Consider the following 17,801-nt stretch of genomic DNA (forward strand, 5'->3'; position numbering starts at 1 on the left):
GAAGAGGGAGATCAGGGTGGCAGGCTCAGCCCCACTTAGGGGGTCAGCTGGTGGGGGTGGGCGCTGGAGTCAGAGAGAATGCTCTAGGAGCAGTTGCTATATAAGTCCCTGTCCTCTGTAGAGGGGCTGCCCCTGCTGGGTAACCCCAGAGTTCTGGCGTGGGAGTCAGCCACCCAGCGCCAGGGTCATGGATCTCAGCTCCAGACACCCCTACTCAGGAGACTCTCCCTGCAGCACCCCCATCTGAGTCTGTCCCCGCCAGGTACACAAACACACAGTGGCCCAAATGCCAAATCCGGCCATCGGAGCCTGGGCATTTACTATCAATATTTCATGCCTCAAACAGCACTGTCTAAACAACACCTATGAAATATGAATGGATTGAAGTTTCGACAAACAAATAGCCCAGGCATAATACCAGGGGGAGGAGGGGAGAGGGATAATGAGGTCCGGAGGGACCACATGGAGTCAGGCCAAGGGTTTGTGGGGCGATTGTCCTCATTGTGCTGGATACAGGGCTGAGCTGGGGAGGGCCCGAGGGAACAGGCAGTGTGGAGTGGAGCCTGCTCTGCAGCTGAAGGCCTTCACTTCCAGCTGGGGGAGGGGGCAGGAGGTGGGTCAGAGGTCAGGTTTTTAGGGTCAGAGAAAGGTGAGGGTCGGTAGGGTGCTGGTGATCCACCCCGTCCCCCCCCCCGCCCCCGCCCCGCCAGTCCCTCCATTGAGCAGCTCTGAGCCCGCTTCTCAGCCCCACCCTGTAGATGCTCCTCTGTCCTCTCTCTCACGCTCTCACCCTCCTGGGGGTCAACCACAGCACCCCTATGTTGTTCCCTCTGGACCGGCTCCCCCAGCCCCTGAGGCTTCTGGGCAGGGGAGGACGTCCCATCTGGGTGACATGTGAAGGCCCCATGGTCTTGGGCACCTTTCACCTCTCTCTGCCTTCACAGGCCTCTGTACCCAGGAGCCTCGTCCCCAAGCCCCTTCCTCCCTGGCCAAGAGGCCACATATGTCCACGAGGCCAGGGCACGGAGGCCTCAGTTTCTCCATGTTTACAGTAACGGGTTGGCATGATTTTCTCTGACACTTGGTAGGTTCACTGCCCTCTCTACACCTGACAGAACCCCCAGGGATCAAAGAGCTGCTTTCTGGTCAGAGAACGGGGCGGTGTCATGAGCTAATCTGACAGGCTGATGGGAAGGGTCTGCTGGAAGGCAGAGGGCCCAGCTGTGGAGCATGCTGGGACCTCAGCCGGCGGGAGTGAGAGATGGTGGGAAGAGGGAGCAGCTGAGACCAGAGCTAGGAGCTGGCTGGGCCCAGCCAGGTGGTGGGGAGGGACACATGGTGTCCAGCATATATTGGAAACATTGACCCATTCAAGCTTGTTTGGAAAGTCTGGAGGGAGCCCGGGGAGCCAGGGCAGCAGGGATGATCAGCTGGGGTCTTGTTAGCAGCCGGGTGAGCAGCTCATGTAGTTCTAAGCCAGTGGTTCTCAACCTTCTGGCCCTTTAAATACAGTTCCTCCTGTTGTGACCCAACCATAAAATTATTTTCGTTGCTACTTCATAACTGTAATGTTGCTACTGTTATGAATCATCATGTAAATATCTGATATGCAGGATGGTCTTAGGCGACCCCTGTGAAAGGGTCGTTCGACCACCAAAGGCATCGCGACCCACAGGTTGAGAACCGCTATTCTAAGAGGAGCTGGTCGCTGGGGTCAGGGTCCGGCCAGTTTCCCCAGCAAGAAGTAGGATAGCTGCTGGGTCCCGGAGCTCCAAGTGAGGGGCTGTGGAAGTCTTCAACACAAACCGGACTCTGCCCAAAGCCACTTGTACCCATGAGGACTCGGGTGCCAGGGCTCTCGCAGAGGACAAGCTGACTGCAGACCACTCACCATGGGGCATCTGAAGTGGCTCTTCTGGGTCTGCCTTGCCTGGCGGCCTGGCCAAAGCTAAGGCAACAGCGTCAGGGTCAGCGCCTGTGTTTAGGAGGGGCCAGAGGACACCACACCAACATGAAATGGGCTTTGTTGTCTAACTTCTCGGTGGGTTCTCAAGCCAGGCAGTGGATGTGGAAGCAGAGGGGTGTTTGTAGCTCAGGGACAGCCTTTATGATCGGGGGCCACCTGCTGCCCCAGGCCAGTGCTAGGCAGAGAGAAGGGCGCTAGCTGCTTGTCCGAAGAATGTGCCTCATCTCGCTCCCTCCTAAGAAACGGGCAGGGTTGGTGGTAGCTGCTGACTTCCCAAGCTCACACAAATGGCGGGGGTGGCCATGGGGTCTTCGGTAATCCTTCACTGATGGCTTAGATGGTGGGGCAGATCTCTCAGGAGCAAATGACCTTGAGGAAATGTGGAGGTCAGAGGAAGAGAGCCGTAATCTCCCCCGGCCTCAAAGTACTGCCAATAAGCCGTCTCCGCGCTGGAGCAGTTGATGGAAACTTCGCCGCTGCTGCTTCCCAGCTCAGGAGGCTATATAGCCTTTGACTGCATGATAAGAAATTGCCAGGCACCTCCTAATTACAATTATCATTATCGTGGATGTCTTTCTTAATTACTTTCTTATAATTAGCAGTTGCCTTTTCCTCAGCATTTGTGTACTTTGCAGATTTGCTGACATTTGAGAGCCTCAAAAATAGGGACATTTGGGGAGGAGGGCCGAAAGATGGGGGAAGCAGGAGAGGAACCCATTCTTTTCGGGTAGCCTGATAGATTTCATGGCAGAAAGCAATTGGGGAAAGCAAATGGTGGGTGTGACCGGTCATTTCCCGAGCAGATGGGGAAAGAGCAAGGGTGTGGATGGAGGGGTTAGGCTTCATGGAGAGTCGCCGAGTGTTAAACCTTGGAGAAGACATTCTTGAAAAGCCACCAAGGCTGCCATTCTTCAGGCTTGGGTTTCATCTCAGGAAACAAGGCTGGGATGAAGCACACTCTTGTGGGATGCATTTCGGAGTTAATTAAATAGCTGAGGTCTGGGGTGGCTTGATTTTTCTCCAAAGCCAGTGATGCGCTCGGCACATCCATGGGCCTGGGGGAGTCATTGTAAAGTGGTTTATGCTCCTTGACCAGATGGTTGGTTTTCATTGTCTGTTCCTGTCTTCCCCCTCTCTCCCGGCCCCTGTAGCCCTGTGTACGGAGGAGTGCGTGCACGGCCGCTGTGTTTCCCCTGACACCTGCCACTGTGAGCCTGGCTGGGGAGGACCCGACTGCTCCAGCGGTGAGTCTGGGGTCTTTGAGGGTTGGATGGCGCTCTGGCTCTGGCTCAGGTGGACCTGGGCTGAGTACAGGCTGAATTATTTGTGTTGGGCTGCAGCTGCCTGGGCTAGCGCGGGCATCAGGGGAAAGGCCTACCTGCAATTTGGTGCATGATGGTACTTGGAGGAGAGGGTGTCTGGGGCGAGGGGGTAACGGTTTGTGGAATTCTGGAGCAGCATTGTGTGTTGTGTGTGTATGTGTGGGGATTGTGGTGTCATCTGTACAACTCTGACTTTTGATAAAACACCTCGAGGTGCAGACCCAGGAAGTCACCGTGGTCAAGGCCTGGTCCTTAGCTTTGCTGGTCCAAAGGCTTAGTTTTGTGGGTGCTCATGGAGGCTCAGGGGACTGACTCATGAGCCCGATGGGCACTGGGATGCCTCTGCCCAAAGGTAGGAGAACAGGACACTTGTAGGGGAAGGTACCTGTGCTTCCCATCTCTCTGGGGAAGGCTTCCTGGTGAGCAGGGAGTGAGGCGGATGCTCTTGGGACTGATCAAGTGACACACAGGACATTGTCTCCACTGTGGGGCTGGCCAATGAGAGGATGGGTCTTCCTAACAGCTGCTCAGGGGAGTCCTTTGCCAAGAGCCCAGGTGAAGGCAAATCCTTCCCCTCTGGGTGATTTCCCCTAAATACTTACAGCTGACCCCCTCTCCAATGGTGCATCTTGCAGTCCATGATTGGTTAAGACATGGTCTTACTTGATTTTCAAAGAGGGCTTGATAGTGTTGAAGCCCATTTTCTTCCTGTTTGAGGTGGGGTAGAGTGACTTTCCTTTTTATTGTGACTTGAGTAGAGCACATAGCTAAGCTAATCCATTAGGGGTCTAGCCCCATTATGGACCCATCTTTGGAAGTCACTGTCCCATGGTGGCTACAGTGGTGGTGAAAACATGGAGAGGGAATGTTGGGTGGCCCGATGTGGTGCTTTTGCCCCTTTTCACTCTCTGCTGGGGTGGAAACATCTAATTGTGGTCCTTTTTTTCTAAAGGCCTTTCCTGGAGCCTCCGTGTCTGCCTGGTACATGAGAGCATACTGACCAAAACAAGGCTGGGTGTGCTTTTGTTTTGAGCCTGGGTGGTTATCTCGGATCAGGGAGTCCAAGGTCCATTTGGGTTCAAAAGACTCTCCAATGTGTTGGTGACTGGGGTCGGGGCGGGGGGGGGGGGGTCTCCTTCTCCCGTCAGTTTTACCGCTTTGAGGTGTGCCACACTGAGACAGGGCCAGGGACTCCTCCAGACAATGAAGGGTAAACCTGAGGGACACGCGAGTTAACGGAGTGTGCTCAACCAGCCTTTCTGTGGACCACAGGAAACATGCTGGTTGAAATACCTGAGAGCTTTCCACCCCCTTGTCCCTGTTCTGTTTTGTGTAATTTTTCTTACAATGAATCTTTGATGAAGAACTATCTAAGTTGGATTAGGTGAGCTCTGCTGGGACAGATCTGCTTGCTGCTGCTGGATTATAATGTCAAGGGCAGCCTGATGGAGGCTGAAATACATCCTGAGTCCCAGGGGCCCCGAGTGCATATAAATCACCATTCAGTACCAGTGTGTTTGTTGCTTATGATGTGCTGGACTGTGCTGGGCAGGGAGCAGGCCCTGGAGGGTTTTTCAGGCATGGGCCTCTCAGGGTTTCCGGGCTGGGGAAGGAACTAGAATGAAGGCAGCACTCGATGAACAGGACCAGGCAGTTTAGAGTAAACTTGGCCTCTGGAGTGAGTTTATCAAGCACGTAGGGAAACAGCCTTGCTACTTTATATTACAAAACAGGGCTCCCCAATTTCCTCACCTCAAATCAGTCATCAGACTTGGTGCTGAGCAACCACAGCTGTTTTCTCAATAAATCCACCCTCATGGGTCGAAGAGCCACCATCCCTGGGTATACTCAAAGGCATGTACTACTAAGTCCATAGGAAGTCCTAAAGGACGCATTCCAACCCTGTTTTGAGGGATAGCCGCATTGAATGAAGGGAATTCACAGAGTCTCACTCTCAAAATCCTTCAGAGCAGTGACTGTTTAGATGCCCTGCCATGAGCTTTCCAACTTCTTGAATCCCCCCATTAGCAAGGAGCTCACTGCCTCCTATGGAAGCACATTCTGACTATTGGGAAGTTTTCATTTCTCTCGAGTGGAAATCTGTCTCTAGCTTCTACCAGTTGGTTCTCACTCATGATGAAGGCCAGGGCAGCCATGACCCTCCTTGCCATGTTGGAATTTCTTCCAAGGAGCTCAGTGGACAAGGCCACTGTGTATGGAAAGGTGGCCATCTCAGAGCACTTGGTAATAGCCACTGAGGCCACATAGAAGAAACCAGAGTCCCCTTCCATGGATCAGCCTTTCAAATATGGTAAGATAGTGATCACTTCCCTCCCCCAAGTCTTTATTCTCCAAGCTCCTTTGTTTCTCACATGACATGGCCTGAACTGCCTTGCCCATCTGGTTTCTCTCCACTGTCTGCGGCCTTTATTCCTTTCAAACCAGTGGTCCGTGGGCCACTGGCTGTCCGCGAGGTCCGAAAGGTTGGTGACTGCTGTTTTAAACTATCATTACTTCTAGGTCTGGCCTTTATTCCTTTTCAACTATTATTCCTAGGTCTGGCCATATAAGTGCAGCCTTGTATGAAAAAATAATAATAAAGATGAGTACTATTGATTGAATTTTACTCTGCACTAGGCACTTTATCTTCTCATTTAGTCTCCACAACAAATCTATGGTGTAGGGTTTATTATTAGCCCTCTTTTACGGATAAGAAAGTTGAAGCACAGAGAGGCTAAGCAACCATCAACCGACACACAGCTAGTAAATAGTAAAACTGGGGCTGTTAGTCAAGCAAAAACGTGGGTCCTAAACCTAAACAATTGTTATGCTCTCCTTCCTTCTAGATGCTCAGCCTCTATTAATACAGCCTTAGGTTGAAATGGATTAGAAGACGTAGGTGCTCACAGGGAAGGAAGGATCTGCTTGAAAGTTGGGGCCCTGAGATATTGTTGTGGCGATAGAGGAATCGGCCACGGGGCACACTGTGACTGGGTTTACTCCCAGCAGCTTGAAGCTGTTGGCTGTTGTGCCCGTGGACGCCTGTCGGCCTGCGTGTGCTCCGCAGTGCCTTCGGGTCTTTGTGAGGCTTGTGTTCGTGGGGGTGGTGTTCCAATCAGTGCAGTGTGTGTCTCTGGAGACTTCTGAATGGGATCTGTCCATAGACATGTCTATGCAGGTCACACCCTTGCAGGGAAGCTTTCATTTTTGTTGAATCAAAAGCATCATTCTTATTGGGTTATTTTTAAATATAGTTTTATTGATTTCAGAGAGGAAGGGAGAGGGAAAGAGAGATAGAAACATCAATGATGAGAGAGAATCATTGGTTGGCTGCCTCCTGCACATCCCACACTGGGGATTGAGCCCCCAACCCAGTCATGTGCCCTGACCAGGAATTGAACCGTGACCTCCTGGTTCATAGGTCAATGCTCGACCACCGAGCCACACCGGCCGAGCATTCTTGTTGTTTTTCTGATTCTAAAATTATACCTGTTCATGTTAAAAAGAAAATTCAAATGGCACTAAAAGTGTAGACAAAAAGGTTAAACCCGCACACCCAGGCCCAACCTCTTCTGGCAGTTGGGTGCTTGCCCTCCCTGTTATTTCTGAACACATTTGCCCTGAGAGCTAGATCTGATACAACGTGTATTATTTAGATCAAATGTATGTGCTATTCTGTGACTTGTTTTTTTTTTAACTCAACTTCATGTCATGTATTCATTTCCTTGTCGACAGACATGAATTCCCCCTTCAAGTTTTTAATGGCCTTATAGATTTCCATCCTGTGCATTACCAAAGTACTTAACCAGTCTCTTATTGATGGGCAGTTAGGTTCTTCATGACTTTTCACTGTCTGAGGCCCACCGTCCTTTATCCAAGATCCTTGGGACCTGTTGGTTTCACAATTTATATTTTTCAGAGTTTAGAAAAGTATATGGTGATTATATCATATATGACACATTCCCTCAGTGGGGCAATACCCTGGGATGAAATATAATAATTCTTCTGAAGTGACATGTAACTGATCATATCTAGTGGCTACAACCACAAATCAGTTCCATGGAGATTTTGTTTCTAAATGAAATTTGGTGTCGACCTTAAAAAAAATTTCCTATGGACTTCCTAGAGATTTTTGGACACGTGGATCAGGGGCCATGGCCCTGTGTAAAAATACTGCAGTAATTCTTCTTGTGCATAAATCTGTGCCCACTTGTCCAAATTTCTTCTTAGGTTAAATTCCTGGAAGTGGCAGGGAGGGTTATAAAGATCCATCATCTACTGCCTGCCCCTGCCCTGCCCTTTGTGGCAGCCAAGGGATTTATGACTCTGATGGTTGTGAAGGGGACGAATCCAGCACTGGCGTGGGGGGCGGGGGGCACTTTTCAGTCTCTTATAGACGTATAACTCCGTAGCTTAATTTCTTTAAGGCCTGAACTAATTTTTTTCTGCTCCATAAAGGAGGTGAGGTGATGCTGATTTGCCTGGTAGGTGGGCACACATCAGCTACTGTGGGTAATTCTGAGATGTTAGACGGACCAATATGGGGAAATGGAGTGGCTGCATGCTTGGTCATAAACCTCCATCCTATATAATAATGAAGAGCAAAAGGATGAAATGTCAGTCTACCCTGAATAAAGACGACAGAGTGACTCTTATTAAATTGCACTAATCTCACAAGTGGAGATAAAAAGAAAAAAAAGTTTTCCTATATTGAATATCTAGCTTTTTAAAGTAATTAGGAATATTAAAGCAGTGACAATGATTGAGATAGAAACATTATTCATAACTTTTATTTCCGCGCTGGGCAGTGATCCAGTATATTTCATTTATGAGGTTTCAGCTGTAAGGAGAAGGACGTGAGCCAATTCCTAAATTAAATATGCCCTGTTAACTTTTATAAATGTTACCAAAGAATCAACTTGGAAATTTAAGCCTTCAGTGTATTATTTAATTATTGTATTTCTTGGGTGCTGCTTCTCAGCTTCCCCTCCCATGGTGCTTTGAAGTGTGGGTTCTGGGCTATGGAATGATGTTTTGGTTTTGGTCTCAGGCCTCCCCTGAAAGGCTGGGTTAGACATGACAGAGACCCCTTCCCCCCGCCCCCCCCCCCATTTCTCTGCCATCTCTCACGTCCTTAGATTCCACTAAACTGGTTTCATCCACACGCACACACAGGCTGCAGGACAGAAAAGCTCCCTACACAGTGTCTTACTATCTGTGGAAACTGAGCCTCCCTCCCGCCAGGCAGGAGGCAGACCGCAGAGCCGGCTGAGTAATGAAGGCAGCAGGAACCAAGTTGGGACACCACCAAGAGTAGCTTCTGCCAAGTCAAATGTGTTCTTATCTTGAATGGTGTGTGGGACCCCTGGCTGACTTGGCTGTTGGCTATCCTTGCAGATTCAAATAAAACATTTAGCAGCTCAGAAATAGGCCCATGCTCCTAAACTAGCCTGGTATTAATGCCTTTTGACCTAAGATGTTTTGCTAGAAATTTTTTGTGTGTGGTAAAATATACATAACATAAAATTTATCATTTTAACCATTTTTAATTGTGCAGTTTTGTGGTATTCAGTACAGTTCGGCTGTTGCGCAACCATTATTACCATCCATCTCTAAAACTGTTTCGTCTTCCCCAACTGAAACTTTGTACCCATTAAACACTAACTTCCCATTTCCTCTCCCGCCCAGCCACAAGCAACTACCATTCTATTTTTTTTGTCTATGAATTTGACTACTTTAGGTATCACATATAAGAAGAATCATAAAATATGTGCCACTTTGTGACTGGCTTATTTCACTTAGTATAATATCTTCAAGGTTTGTCTATGCTGTAGCAGTGTCAGAACCTCCTTGTTTTATAAGGCTGAATGATATTCTCTCCCGTGGTCGGCAAACCGCGGCTCGTGAGCCACATGAGGCTCTTTGGCCCCTTGAATGTGGCTCTTCCACAAAACACCACGTGTGGGCGCACACGTACAGTGCGATTGAAACTTCGTGGCCCATGCGCAGAAGTCGGTATTTTGTGGAAGAGCCACACTCAAGGGGCCAAAGGGGCCAAAGGGCCATATGTGGCTCACGAGCCGCGGTTTGCCAAGCTGCAGTTTGCCGACCACTGGTAGATCACATGTTGTTTATCCAGTCATCTGTCAATAGACACTTTAGTTTCTTCTACCTTTTGATTCTTGTGAATCATGCTGCTATGAACATGGGTGTACAAATATCTCTTTGTAGCCCTGCTTTTTTGGGGAGATATACCCAGAGTGGATTGGTGGGTTATATAATAATTCTATGTTTATTTTTCAAGGAATCGTCATACAATTCCCCACAGTGTACACACCAGTTTACATTCCCACCAGCAATGCACTGGGTTCTGATTTCTCCACATCTTTGTCAGCACTTGCTATTTTCTGTGTTTTTGGTGATTGCCATCCTAACGGGTGTGGAGTAGGATCTCGCCGTGGTGTTGATTTGCATTTCCCTGTTGATTAGTGATGTTGAGCATCTCTTCGTGTGCTTGCTTGGCCATTTGTGTATCTCTTTTGGAGAAACGTCTATTGAAGTTATCTGCCCATTTTTAAAAATTGGGTTGTTTTTTGTTGTTGCTGCTGCTGCTGAGTTGTACGTGTTCTTTATATGTTCCAGATTTTAATCCTTATCAGATATATAATTGAAAATATTTTGTGGGGTGCCTTTTCACTCTGTTAATAGTTTTTAATTTTGATAAATTCTAGTTTATCTATTTTTTTTGCCTGTGTTTTTGGTGTCATATCCAAGAAATTATTGCCAAATCCAGTGTCATAAAGCTTTCCCCGATGTTTTTATCTATGAGTTTTAGAGTTTAAGCTCATGCACATGGCATTTGATCGATTTTGAGTTAAAATTTACACATGGTATAAGGTAGGGGTCTAACTTCAGCTTTTTACACATGGATATCAAGTTTTCCCAGCACCATTTGTTGAAAAGACTTCTGCTAATGATTTTTGAAAGTATAGAGTTTAAAAAAAAAGGAAGTATAGAGTTTACATTTTTCAGTGTGCAATGGCACATTAGTTACCTGATAAGTAATGTAAGTATTGTTTCTTATATTAAAACATACATATATGTTATAGAACTGAGTGTAGAATTGGCATTTATTTTTTTAAATGTGATAATGTGAGCCTTTGGTGGACCTCTGTGGCTCTGCCTGGAGGCAGGGTTATTTTAGGGGTGAAGCTCGAGAAGCAGTGGGAAAGGCAGGAAGACCATAACCAGAATTGGACCTCTGAAAGCTGGCGACTGTTTGCAAGGATGGTTTAGAGAGGAATCAGAGCTCAAGCCCTTTCCCCACTGCATTTTCTGGGGACTCTGCCTTCCCTCCAGCATGCTGGGCTGTCTTTTGTACCCCCACTGTCTGTGCCTGGGTTCCTGGGCTCAGGATTGGCATAGGGGCTCATGCTACCTCATCTGGGCTGTTCCACGGCCTCTGCACTGTCCCACAATGCTCAGTGCTGGCCTACGAGAGCTGAGAGCTGAGACGCATACGACCCGCATTTCACTGGCTTGGGTGGTCTGTTTTCCCTGGGCGTCTTCATGTATATGAAAGCCTAGCTCCACGCGTTCCTTGAATGGAGTGCTAGGAAGTATGGTCTAATATCCTAATCTAAACTCCTGGCCACTGTGGTCTCATGATGTGACTTGAAACCATGAAATCAAGATCTGGGAGGAACTTCAGAAATTGCCTGGTCTAGTCCTTGCATTTTATACGTGGGCAAACTGAGAGCCAGAGAAGGGCAACTGCTTGCCCTCGGTCACCCAGGGAGGCAGTGGCAAGAGCTGTAGCTTAATCCTGGGTCTCCTGACTCCCATGCCTTTGCCTCTTACCAGCTGCCCTTGGAGTTCAAGGCTAGAGTTGTCTTCGGGGCAGGTGGGTCCCATTATAGCAAAGCAAACAGGCCAAGCTGTTCTATAGACTTTTGTGCAGATGACCTAAAGCCGTGGTCAGCAAACCGCGGCTCGCAAGCCACATGCGGCTCTTTGGCCCCTTGAGTGTGGCTCTTCCACAAAATACCACATGTGGGTGCGCACGTACAGTGCGATTGAAACTTCGTGGCCCATGCGCGGAAGTCGGTATTTTGTGGAAGAGCCACACTCAAGGGGCCAAAGAGCCACATGTGGCTCACGAGTCGCGGTTTGCCGAGCCGCAGTTTGCCGACCACTGACCTAAAGGTTTCAGATGCTCCTGGTTCCTTCTCTGGGCAGGCCTGGAGGTCAGGCTGGGGGCGCTGGGACTGGGGACTTCCAGAGGGACCAGCCTTGCCATCTGCCTGGCTTGGAAAGTACATCAGGGATGAGTCCCATCTCGGGCTCGGACACACTTCTTCCCCATGAACTGGAGACAGCACAGTCTGGCAGCACAGGACGTGGGGGCAGAGCAGAGGTATAGGACGTGGGCCGGGTTCCTGCCTCTGTCCTGGAGCAGCCGAGGGGGTCAGAAAGGAGACAGGCAGGGCCAAGCAGGGACGCGAGTGGGCCCAGCCACGCAGATGTGCTGGGAGGGCCTCTGCCAAAGCTCCGGGGATCCTTCCTGGTGAGGAGCCCAGCGCGAGCAGTGGGAGAGGAGAAGGGAGGAGATCGGAAAGAAGCAGGCGGGGCCACAGGGTCTGAGAAGGAAGGTGAATGGGGATTCCTGCTCCCACCGTGCGCAGGTGCTTGGAGAGGCCATGTGCGCCATCTCCCTTTCACAAACAAAGGAATCCAAGCACAGGGGAGTGGAGTAACTTGTGATACTCGCCCAGCTAACAAGGGGCAGAGCTGGGATTAGAACCCAGGACTTGTGTTCTTCCCACAGGTCCATGCTGCCTCCAAAGGGCTGGAACTCCTGTGTCATAACATGCAGGGGAGCCGGCTTCGCTTCACACCTCTGTCTGGGTGACCCTACTAAGCCCCCCTCTCCATGAGTCTCAGTTGTTTCACCCGTAAAATGAGAGGAAAGTTTGTGTGGCTATTCCAGCTCTAAAATCCCATGATGCTCTGTTTCTAGGAAGTCAAAATCCAGTATCATGTCACCTTATCAAGGCCCTGATGACCTTTCTGCTGACCTCTGGGAGGGCATTCTGCCACCCTCCACACCCACCCCACTGTCAGCATGTGCGGCCTTACGGTGATTCTCTCTCTCTATCCTTGGACTTGGAAGAGGAGTGGGAAGGGGACAGCCATGGAGGGGGCAGCCTTATGACTCACACCCCGCTGCCCCCCTGTGGGGGCTCCTGGTGAGCCCTGGGTTGCTTCATCCGGGAGGGGGCGTGCAGAGGGGCGTCTTGCCAACCAGGAGGCTAGGCTGCAGCTCTCTCGGGCTCTTTATTCACTACACTGAGCCGGTTGTCAAGGTTAAAGCGACTTCAGATGAATCACCACAAAGCAATTACACTTGCTGGTCCTCCGCTCCTCTCTGCCCTGCCCGCGGCCCTCGCAGAACCGCCTGGGCCGCCTTCTGCCGGCATCTGCTGTGCCCGTGGGCCTCCCCGGGCTGGTGGGCTCCGTGTCAGCACCGCGCACTGGGCGCAGTCACCGTGACGGGGACAGAAGGGAGCTGTGGATGCGGCACAAATGCTTGTTCAAGGTCTGTGCGTCAGAGGATTGCTCTTCACCTCAGAATTCTAATTTTGAACAAAAAGGAATTCAATAGCCGGGCCACGGGCCCAGTTGGCTCGATGTTCTCTGTCCCTTGAGTTCCATTTAATGCACATTTATCGAGTACTTCTCAGACGCCGACACTGCCGGGGTCCAGGGCTGCAGGGGGCGGTTAGGGTTGAGGAGGGCATAGTCCCCCCATCCTCAGGAACTCGAGCAGAAGCGAGAGCTACCAGTTCAGGCCAGAGGGAGGAGGAAGAGCCTAGGGAGAGAGGAGGCTGGGGCTTTTATTGGAGGGGCACCTGGGTGGCTCAGGAAAGCCATCATGCGGGAGGTGGGGGGAGGGCGGGCATGGAGGAAGGAAGGAACCAGATATGTGCTGTGGTCTCATTTGAGATTAAGAAATTGAGGCAAAAAAGAAAAAAGAAAGAAAAGAAATTGAGGCACAGAGAGGTTAGCAAGTGCCTGGGGTCCCACAGCTGGTGAGTGTCAGGGCTGGGCCTGTCTGACTCTTTCCACGGGACACAGAGGAAGGGGGCTAAGAGCTGTGAGAACCAAGTCACTTGTGAGGGGCAGGTGATGGAGGCTGAAAGAGACCCCAACTCAGCCCGGCCCGAGTCCCGCAGGGAAACGATGGCAGGAGGACGGATCTGCTGGCCTCCCTGCCTCCTTCCGCCCTCGGCCATCACCTCTCCCAGCCCGTCTCCCTCTTTCTGGGACACCCTGGCCTCGGCTGTGCCCTGGAAGCCATGAAGAGGTTTGTGTCCTCTCTTCTAGACGTTCTTTCTTCCTGGAGAAATGAGAAACGAGAGAGAGCAGACATGGGGTGCCCTGCCCGCCCAGGGCCCAGACCATTGTAGGGGTGAGGCTGAGGCTGAGCTGGGGCAGCCCGTGGAGACCCCAGTACCCAGGACTGAAGGCAGCTGGTCCCCCACCCGTCTCTACCCCCGGACTGAGTCATACTCCTGTGACGCTGCCCACCAGGAAGGAGGGGAGACCTTCTGAGAGCCCCCTTCCCAGGTCCAAGGAACCAAGGAGGCCGTGGGGAGGAGGGGACCTGGGGCAGCCATCAGAGGTTTCACTCCTCCCTCCTCTGCCCCCTGCCTCTCAGACAGGGGAGAGACTGGGGCCAGTCCCATCTGAGCAGGGTCACGCAAGGCCCTAGCTTGTGGAGCGGATCCTGACAGTCAGTGTTTTGTTGTTGTTGTTTTTACCCGAGAAAGAGGGACATTGGGTAGCCTGAGTCTGCATGAGCTGTGTGTTCAAGGGACTGTTGCAGGGGAACGATGGGAGGTACATTCTGGCCAGCTCGCTCTGGCCATCTGCTCCCTGAGAGCAAAATTAATAAATAAATGACACACCGGGAGTCCCAAGCACTGGGAAGAGGGAGGAGGGTGAGAGAACCCGCCCGGAATCTGACAAAAGCAGAACACAGGGCCAGGAGCCAAGCTGGCGTCATCGTGTGGGGCTGGCAGCTGGTGCTGACACCTCTCCCGGCTCCTCGCGGGCATGAAAAGGACACTGGGCCCACCTCCCCCCGCCCCCCACGCACACATACGCACATGGCCTCCACTTCCAGAGTGGGCACGTGGGCTGGGTCTCCATGGGAAACACAGCTCCTTAGAGAAGGGAATCACGAACCTCTCCCACCTGCCCGGCCAGCAGGAGGGCAGCCTGGAGCCCTGCAGGGAGCGGGGTGGGGGTGGGGGGGGCATCCTCTGGGGCCAGGAGGAACCTGCTCATGGCAGGTCAGGCTCTGCAAGAGCTGCCTCGTCTTAAAGAACTTTCAGTTCAGTCCCAGTCAGCCCAGGCCTGCTGTGGGCCAGGCGCCACGTGAAGAGCTTATTTCGTCTTCCTGCCGCCCCACCGCCCGTGAGGTGGGGATTACCGCCCACTTCACAGCTGAGGCTGAGGTCCAGGGAGTCACTCACTCGGCTTCTCCAGAGGCTGCGCTCTTTCCACGGAGGCACATGTCAACCGGAACACGGGGCTGTGGAGGAGGTGACATTTGAGGCTGAAAGGCAGGACATCTGGGCTTTGCTTAGTCTAAGTCAGCTTAGATTTCTCTCCTAACTCATAGCCAGCACTTACCATACATGCTATCCCACTCATTATTCGTTATTGTTCGTTATTATTTCCCCGTCTTTCAGATGAAAACACTGAGGCTCAGGAAGGTTACGTACCTGGCCCAAGGGCATGCAGCTAGGGAGAAGCAGAATCAGGATTTGCACTCTCCGGAGACCACACTTGCAACTCTGGTTAATGCTTCTTTACAGGGCTCTCTGCCTTCCCTCTCCAGCCCCTCCCATCAGTGGGAGGTAGGGAGGTGGTTAAGATGGAAACTGGATCATGTCACTTCCTAGACCCCCTTTACCTGCCAGGAAGTGCCCCAGCTCCTTGATCAGTCCTTCAAGACCCCTCTGGGCCTGGTACCTGCCTAGTTTTCAGCCTCACTTCCCATCATCCCACCCCACTTCTCTTCCCCTCTCTCAGCCCTTCTCTATCCACTGACCCATTGCCCTTTTGCCTGCAAAGCCCAGCTCAGATGCCACCTCTGCTGTGATGCTTCCTGATTCCCACAGACCTTGACTGTGTGCACATGACCAGCTGGTCCACGCTTCCTGGGGGATTATCATTTGATTGCATATTTGCTACCTTCTCAGCCCCCAGCCCCTGAGACCATCTCCATGGAAGGAGGTCTTGCTTGTCTCTGGCATCTGGTGCCCAGCCTGTGCAGGCATTCAACACAGTGCTAAGTGGGGTCCAGTGGATGTGTTCTCCCCCTTTATCAAGGGTTTGTTCTTTCAGATGATGCTCAAGTGGTGGTGCTGGGACTTGGGCAGAGTGTGGGGGCTGTTGGCTGGATGTCTGGGAGAATTTGAAGCCATGTCCCTTGATCTTCCAAAGCTTCTTACCTATCAGTGCTGCCCAGACACGTGCTCGCAAGGATTGCAATGTAGGCCAGGCGTCAGGTTGGTCCTTCAGAGGAAGGCAGAGATTGCATCTAGCTCATAAAGTGGGGAAGAGGCTAAGAAGGCAGTGGAGCCGGAGCTCAAAGAAGGATGAGGCTTGAAGCTTCGATGGTCAGGTGTGGAAAGAGAGGGCATTCTTGACTCATATGAGCAAAGGTACTAAGTGGGGAGCAGGCTCGTGTGGCTGAAGCAGAGGGTGCCGCTGAGGAGGCGTGGGAGCGGCTGCGCTGATAGGCCAGGCCAGGTGGGATGGTGCTCTTACAGCAATAGCCCGGGCTTAGGCTTTACTCCATGGGCCTTGGGGAGCCCCGAGGCTCATTTTGCATCATCTATGTCTGCACTGCTTCTCATAGGGCCACCTCCTGTTTCTTCTCCCAAGTAACCTGTGACCAGATCTGGGCCCAGATATAGGAGCAGAGGGGAGGTTTCAGGCTCTGATTTACACCTCCAGTCCTGCCTCGTCCCTCCAGGCCAGCTGGCCCCTGCTCTCTTCCCCTGCCCCTGACCGGAGGTGTTCAAATAACATATGGCAGGTCATCTGGGCACCGTGTGGGAAGCAGATTGGATGGGGGGAGACCACTGTGATTAAGAGTTGATGAAAAATGGATCAGGGAAAGAGGGTGACCCACAGAGCCTGCGTTGGACGTGTCCTGACACCTTTCTGCCTCCCTGGCCAGACCAGACGAGGCAGACCATGCAGAGCACGTGGAGCTGGATCTATTGGTCCCGGGACCTCTGACTCCCAGCCTGCCTCTCGGGGAGCTGTGCTCTCCATCTCCAGTTCTCAGACACTGGTAGGGCCCCAAGGCAGGCAGCAACTGCCCAATAGCGCTGCAGCAGCAGAGGCAGCCCAGAACTGGGAAATCTGTCACCCTCTAATAAGGAAAGCCCATCCTGGCAGGCTGGGTAATAGGCCTCAAATTGAATAATTAATAAAGTTATAAAAATATGTCTACTATATGGCCAGAATAAGTCAGCGCAATTAGAAGCAATTATTTCTTGCAGTTATGCCACTCGGTATTTTTTATGAATAGCTGTAGCAACAAGACAGGATTTCCAGATCTGGCTGCATATGTGAGTGGTTGTGTTGAGACCAATCCTTCCCTATGGCTTCTTCCAGATGTGAAACACCCATCTCTTCATCCATGCATCCATCCATGCATCCCTGCATCCATCTGTCTAACCATGTATAAGTTTAGCCATCTGTCCATTCATCTATTCCTCCATCATCTATCCATCTATGCACACATCCATGTGTTCATCCATTTATCCATCTATTTTTACGTTCATTCATGTAGTAGACATTTCTTGAGCCCCTTCCATGTGCCAGTGCACTAAGTTCTGGGCAGGTGGAGATGGGTAAGACCCTGCTCCTGCCCCCAGGGAGCTCCAAGCCCAGGCAAAGCAGACCTTTGAGTTGTGCAAGCTCTCATTCCCGGTCCTCTTCAGAGGTCCTGCCAGATATGATTTCTGTCCTTCTTTTGCCATGTATTCCAGGGACACACATGTAAATATTTGGACTTATCTCTGGCCTTGAGCCGGTAATAGGTTTCTTCCTAAGCTGGTTCTGCTTATTCACCTACATTTAAGAGTTTAGGGGTCTGTTGCCTTTAAAACACCCACTGCTCCAACTTTTTATCAGATGGAGATCAGGGGATGTGGGATCCAGTTCTGCCCTGGCCCCTGCCTTCAGTATGACCTGGACAAGACATTTACTTGTTCTTGGCCTGTCTGTAAAGTATGAAGAATCACTGTGCCACTGTGAGCTCACAGGAGTGTCAAGAGGCCTGGGCCACCTGTGAGAGGCCCAAGTTTGTTTCCTGGGACACTGGGCATAAGTTGAACTCTGAGTTAAAGCAACTTGTACTTTCTAGGCACCCTGCCAGAAAGCCTTCCACAAAGCCAGTGCTCTTTCAGCAATGACGATGTCCT

The 17,801-nt window shown here is 51.2% G+C and overlaps 1 protein-coding gene across 5 annotated transcripts in view; it reads left to right on the forward strand.

Moving 5' to 3' along the window:
• MEGF11 (multiple EGF like domains 11) overlaps nucleotides 1-17,801 on the forward strand; it is a 348,251-nt gene that overhangs the window by 167,445 nt on the left and 163,005 nt on the right. For all 5 annotated transcript variants that reach the window (XR_009453016.1, XM_059697712.1, XM_059697722.1 and 2 more), the window contains one exon: nucleotides 3,118-3,210. Coding sequence is in view for 4 of the 5 variants with exons in the window: in XM_059697712.1 (XP_059553695.1) it covers nucleotides 3,118-3,210 (93 nt within the window). In the remaining variant the exon portion in view is untranslated. The remainder of the gene's footprint in view (nucleotides 1-3,117; nucleotides 3,211-17,801) is intronic.

This window comes from Myotis daubentonii, chromosome 1 (assembly GCF_963259705.1).
Source record: "Myotis daubentonii chromosome 1, mMyoDau2.1, whole genome shotgun sequence".
NCBI lineage: Eukaryota > Metazoa > Chordata > Mammalia > Chiroptera > Vespertilionidae > Myotis > Myotis daubentonii.